The sequence below is a fragment of the Nanorana parkeri genome, unplaced genomic scaffold, assembly GCF_000935625.1.
Source record: "Nanorana parkeri isolate BGI_ZX_2015 unplaced genomic scaffold, ASM93562v1 scaffold344, whole genome shotgun sequence".
Taxonomy (NCBI): Eukaryota; Metazoa; Chordata; class Amphibia; order Anura; family Dicroglossidae; genus Nanorana; species Nanorana parkeri.
In genome coordinates, this window is record NW_017306612.1 from 199,723 (window position 1) to 205,940 (window position 6,218).

At 52.0% G+C, this 6,218-nt stretch overlaps 1 protein-coding gene across 1 annotated transcript in view; it reads right to left on the reverse strand.

The window, feature by feature from the left end:
- CHGA (chromogranin A) overlaps positions 1–3,388 on the reverse strand; it is a 21,635-nt gene extending 18,247 nt beyond the window's left edge. Inside the window, exons 1-2 of the mRNA XM_018558510.1 lie at positions 3,299–3,388; positions 3,082–3,190 (exon numbers count right to left, since the gene is read on the reverse strand). Of these exons, the coding sequence (XP_018414012.1) occupies positions 3,082–3,127 (46 nt within the window). The 5' untranslated portion in view covers positions 3,128–3,190; positions 3,299–3,388. The remainder of the gene's footprint in view (positions 1–3,081; positions 3,191–3,298) is intronic.
- Between the last annotated feature and the right edge of the window lie 2,830 nt (positions 3,389–6,218).

Genomic DNA, 6,218 nt, shown 5'->3' on the forward strand with positions numbered 1-6,218 from the left:
TGATGGAGAAAAATGTCCCCAGGAGACATGATGTTGTCCCACTTTGGCATGTTTTGGGGGGGGGGTGGGGCGCACTAAGATAGACAGACAAATGATTGCCATATAGAGAGATTAATAAATCATATATATGCGTGTACATAACAATACAATAATATGAAATCATATATCAGCATGCTGCAGGCCCACACTCATCCCGTACACAGAGCATACATACATAGTTTATAATGTGTGTCCCCGGACCCTGGACAGGTATTGATGGGGGTCCTGATGCTGGGCTGTGTGTCCCCTGACAGTGATGAGGGTCCTGATGCTGGGCTGTGTGTCCCCTGACAGTGATGGGGGTCCTGATGCTGGGGTATGTGACCCCTGACAGTGATGAGGGTCCTGATGCTGGTATGTGTGTCCCCTGACAGTGATGGGGGTCCTGATGCTGGGATGTATGACCCCTGATGGTGATGGGGGTCCTGTTGCTGGGATTTGTGTCCCCTGATGGTGATGGGGGTCCTGATGCTTGGATGTATGACACCTGACAGTGATGAGGGTCCTGATGATGGGATGTATGTCCCCTGACAGTGATGGGGGTCCTGATGCTGGGATGTATGACCCCTGATGGTGATGGGGGTCCTGATGCTGGGATGTATGACCCCTGATGGTGATGGGGGTCCTGATGCTGGGATGTATGACCCCTGATGGTGATGGGGGTCCTGATGCTGGGATGTATGACCCCTGATGGTGATGGGGGTCCTGATGCTGGGATGTATGACCCCTGATGGTGATGGGGGTCCTGATGCTGGGATGTATGACCCCTGATGGTGATGGGGGTCCTGATGCTGGGATGTATGACCCCTGATGGTGATGGGGGTCCTGATGCTGGGATGTATGACCCCTGATGGTGATGGGGGTCCTGATGCTGGGATGTATGACCCCTGATGGTGATGGGGGTCCTGATGCTGGGATGTATGACCCCTGATGGTGATGGGGGTCCTGATGCTGGGATGTATGACCCCTGATGGTGATGGGGGTCCTGATGCTGGGATGTATGACCCCTGATGGTGATGGGGGTCCTGATGCTGGGATGTATGACCCCTGATGGTGATGGGGGTCCTGATGCTGGGATGTATGACCCCTGATGGTGATGGGGGTCCTGATGCTGGGATGTATGACCCCTGATGGTGATGGGGGTCCTGATGCTGGGATGTATGACCCCTGATGGTGATGGGGGTCCTGATGCTGGGATGTATGACCCCTGATGGTGATGGGGGTCCTGATGCTGGGATGTATGACCCCTGATGGTGATGGGGGTCCTGATGCTGGGATGTATGACCCCTGATGGTGATGGGGGTCCTGATGCTGGGATGTATGACCCCTGATGGTGATGGGGGTCCTGATGCTGGGATGTATGACCCCTGATGGTGATGGGGGTCCTGATGCTGGGATGTGTGTCCCCTGACAGTGATTTGGGTCCTGATGCTGGGATGTGTGTCCCCTGGCAGTGATGAGGGTCCTGATGCTGGGATGTATGACACCTGACAGTGATTGGGTCCTGTTGCTGGGATTTGTGTCCCCTGCCGGTGATGAGGGTCCTGATGCTGGGGTATGTGTCCCCTGACAGTGATGAGGGTCCTGATGCTGGGGTATGTGTCCCCTGCAAGTGATGAGGGTCCTGATGCTGGGGTATGTGGCCCCCGCAAGTGATGGGGGTCCTGATGCTGGGATGTATGACCCCTGATGGTGATGGGGGCCCTGATGCTGGGATGTATGACCCCTGACAGTGATGAGGGTCCTGATGCTGGGATGTGTGTCCCCTGACAGTGATGAGGGTCCTGATGCTGGAATGTATGTGCCCTGGCAGTGATGGGGGTCCTGATGCTTGGATGTGTGTCTCCTGCCAGTGATAGTGATGGGGGTCCTGATGCTGGGATGTGTGTCCCCTGACAGTGATGAGGGTCCCCATGCTGGGATGTGTGTCTCCTGCCAGTGACAGTGATGAGGGTCCTGATGCTGGGATGCATGTCCCCTGCCAGTGATTTGGGTCCTGATGCTGGGATGTGTGTCCCCTGACAGTGATGAGGGTCCCCATGCTGGGATGTGTGTCTCCTGCCAGTGATAGTGATGGGGGTCTTGATGCTGGGATGTGTGTCCCCTGACAGTGATAGTGATGGGGGTCCTGATGCTGGGATGTATGACCCCTGATGGTGATGGGGGTCCTGTTGCTGGGATTTGTGTCCCCTGATGGTGATGGGGGTCCTGATGCTGGGATGTGTGTCCCCTGACAGTGATGAGGGTCCTGGTGCTGGGATGTGTGTCCCCTGACAGTGATGAGGGTCCTGATGCTGGGATGTGTGTCCCCTGACAGTGATGAGGGTCCTGATGCTGGGATGTGTGTCTCCTGCCAGTGATTTGGGTCCTGATGCTGGGATGTATGTCCCCTGACAGGGATTTGGGTCCTCATGCTGGGATGTGTGTCCCCTGACAGTGATGGGGGTCCTGATGCTTGGATGTGTGTCCCCTGACAGTGATGGGGGTCCTGATGCTGGGATGTGTGTCCCCTGACAGTGATGGGGGTCCTCATGCTGGGATGTGTGTCCCCTGACAGTGATGAGGGTCCTGATGCTGGGATGTGTGTCTCCTGCCAGTGATTTGGGTCCTGATGCTTGGATGTATGTCCCCTGACAGGGATTTGGGTCCTCATGCTGGGATGTGTGTCCCCTGACAGTGATGGGGGTCCTGATGCTTGGATGTGTGTCCCCTGACAGTGATGGGGGTCCTCATGCTGGGATGTGTGTCCCCTGACAGTGATGAGGGTCCTTATGCTGGAATACAGGAAGGCACCCAGTGAAAGGTGACCTTGTACAATTCTTGTGTTTTGAGCCTGGGAATTGGCTCCCCGCACAGACTTCTATCCAAACCCTCTGTAAAGTCCCGCTGTAATCCTATTTAGCCGTGTCTGCCGCAGGTCATCCCAAGGAGGTGCTGAAGCTGCAGTGCTGGCCTCAGCCGCTGTCCTTGGTGCTGAAAGGACAGAGACTGCAGACGGTGAAGCATCTCCCCATGGCACCCAACACACACATTGCTCCTTACCTTGTGCTGCACATAGGGCGAGGGAAAGGACTCCTAGAGAGAGCATCCTGGGATCTGGCTGGTTGCAATCTGCTGGGAAATGCTGCAATCACTCCTTGATGTCCAATCCCTACACAAAATAAAAGAGGACAGTGTTACTGGAGGGGAGAGGATTGTATAGGAAGACGGAGCAGGCAGATTAGAGGTATCTGCTTAATAGGATGAGTAACATAACCACCTGCCTCCCTCCCCTGCTTGCTTTGGGTGCCTAGTGAGCACTGCAGCATTGTTTTATATATACCAGAGCTGGTGGAAGTGACATCATGCAGCCCCCCCCCCCCCACCCCCCCCCTCTCTGCACACCGACGGAGCAGGGGGGGTATGGAGCAGAGGAGGAGGAGAGGAGAGGTGGAGGGAAGGAGTGAGAGCATCTCTGCTTTGTATGGGGGACATACACGTATCACAAAGACCAATGCTCGCAGACTCTGTGCAAAAAAGTGATGTGCGAAAGATAATGGGTTTCATTGCTGGAGGATTGGTCAAAGCTGCGGAATATGCCGTTCAACATTTCCAAATGCCAAATAATGCACTTAGGGAAAATTAATCCTCTGATCTGAGAACAGTAACGGGGGTTCTGATTTCTCTATATAGATCTATAGTTATCACTAGAGGGATCCCCAGCAGGAGGAAGGAGGTCCTGAGGCACCCTGCAGAAAAGTCCCATGTATTACTGTGTGTGTGACACAATTGGAGAGTCTCCCCCAGGTTCCCACACGGATATGATGCAACAATTCTAAGTGTAGTGAGAAATCTCTATGACTGACCTCCCTGGCATGTGACCCTCTCCTGTTACCCTGTCCATTAAAATCATAATTCAGTTTAATTGTAAATGATCTTCAGGAAGCTCAGCTTGAGCCATGTTGTGCACCAGATAAAAATCAGATGGGCCCTGAGAGCAGAATCGTGCGGCCTCCACATCCAATCACTTACAATTCATTCATTTCATTCATCAGGCAGATTCTGCAGATGAAATTCCAATATGCAATCAATATGCGAGAGGACTCCGCTGCAACCCCATCCTGCCAGGCAGATCTGCTGATCATATTCATCGCCTTTATGGTAATTGGAAGTTCCTGTAGTCTGGCTCAGGGGTCATATTGGATGCAGATGTGCTCTGCACTTTACAATGCTAGGTGTTCAGCCAACCCAGTGGGAAGAACTTGGACCCCAAACATAACACGGCCTTGTCCCCTTGGTGAAGAACCTGTCCCCATGTTGAACATCATTGTCCATATGTAGAAGCACCTTGTTTCCATGTTGAAGCACCTTGTCCCAAAACTGAAGCTCCTTGACCCCATGTTGAAGCACCTTGACCTCTTAAGGAAGCACCTCGACCTCACGTTGAAGCACCTCGACCTCACGTTGAAGCACCTCGACCTCATGTTGAAGCACCTTGTACCTATGTTGAAGCACCTTGTCCCCATGTTGAAGCACCTTGTCTCCATGTTAAAGCACCTTGTCCCCATGTTGAAGCACCTTGACCTCACGTTGAAGCACCTTGACCTCATGGTTAAGCACCTTGTCCCCATGTTGAAGCACCTTGTCCCCATGTTGAAGCACCTTGACCTCACGTTGAAGCACCTTGACCTCACGTTGAAGCACCTTGACCTCATGGTGAAGCACCTTGACCTCACGTTGAAGCACCTTGACCTCACGTTGAAGCACCTTGACCTCATGTTGAAGCACCTCGACCCCACGTTGAGAGGACACCGGCCCAAGTCCAGTCCCCAAGAGACTTAGGGGATTTGTGGGGGGGCTTATTGAAATATGGAAGTCCCTTTATAATAAGGGAGTCCCTGTATATTGGGACCCCCCCCAGGAGGCCTGCAGGAGACCGATGACATCATCTCAGTCTAGGCAAGGTCACTGACTGGAGCTCAAGCAGTCAAGTGGACCTGTCAGTTGCTTTACAAGTCCGTGTGGAGACATTTCTGACATGTCACAATGTTCGTAGAACCAAAGATTCATTTTTCAGAAACTCTCCACCTGTTATCGTCTCATGCCGTCCTTCAACTCCATCACTGCTTCTGGCTTTGCTTGACATTGTTGTATATATTCAGCCGTGGCCGCGGATCTCCTCCGTGAACCCGGTGCACCCTGTGTACCTGAACCTGAATATGAGACGGGCCCCTAATCCCGGGCTTAAGCTTCACCCTGCTCACCTCCTGCGGCTGCCACAAACCAGCTGCTCTTCCATAATTTAATGTGTTTCTCATTAACTTTCCCCGGCTTGTACGGAGATCCAGAAATCACCACTTTGGCTCCGGTTACAGGTAAGCAACCGACAAGCGAAATGCGGCGACGACGGGAAATAAAAGTTGGTTATGCAACACAAAACAAACAATGTAAAAGTGAACGAAGCTGAAGTTTAATCTGCGGATCTCTTTCCTTCCCGGCTCCCTCGTCCTTCAACATGCTCATTACATTTCTAAATACAAGGTTTCCGCTTTCATTACATACCTTATTTTAGTGATGACATCACCGGGTCCAGGGCCGGCCTTAGGCCTTTAGGCGCCCTGTGCGAGAAAGCTTTACAGCGCCCCTCAGTGACCACACCCCTCAGTGGCCACACCCTTTAATGGCCACACCCCCAGTAACCACACCCATTTATCACCCATATTTTTGGTAAAATATAAAAAGCGGGGTCACGTCGGGTAAATAGACACCAAACATGTCATGCTTTAAAATTGCGCGCACCCGCAAAATCGCAAAAAATTACCATGCCCAAAATTGACCATAGGTGACGCTTTAAAAGCTTTTACCGCTCATCAGTTTAGTGTTATCAGTGATTGATAGCCCTACAATTATTGCTCTCATTCCGACGTTCGCGGCGATATGTAACATGTGCGGCGTAATGGGCGAAATCGTCGTTTTCACACGTATGCGCACCCGACGCCTGTTTGCATGCGTGTATGTATGGGGGGGACTTTAAAAAAAAATGTAATTCTTTTTTATTTGTAACTTTACATTTTTGGGGGGGAAACTTTATTGCTATCACATAGGGGGGTTAGAAAACCCCCTTATGTGATAGCAAAATATGTGACAGGTCCTCTTTATGGAGACATCAGGGGTCTCCAAGACCCCTAATGTCACCTAGG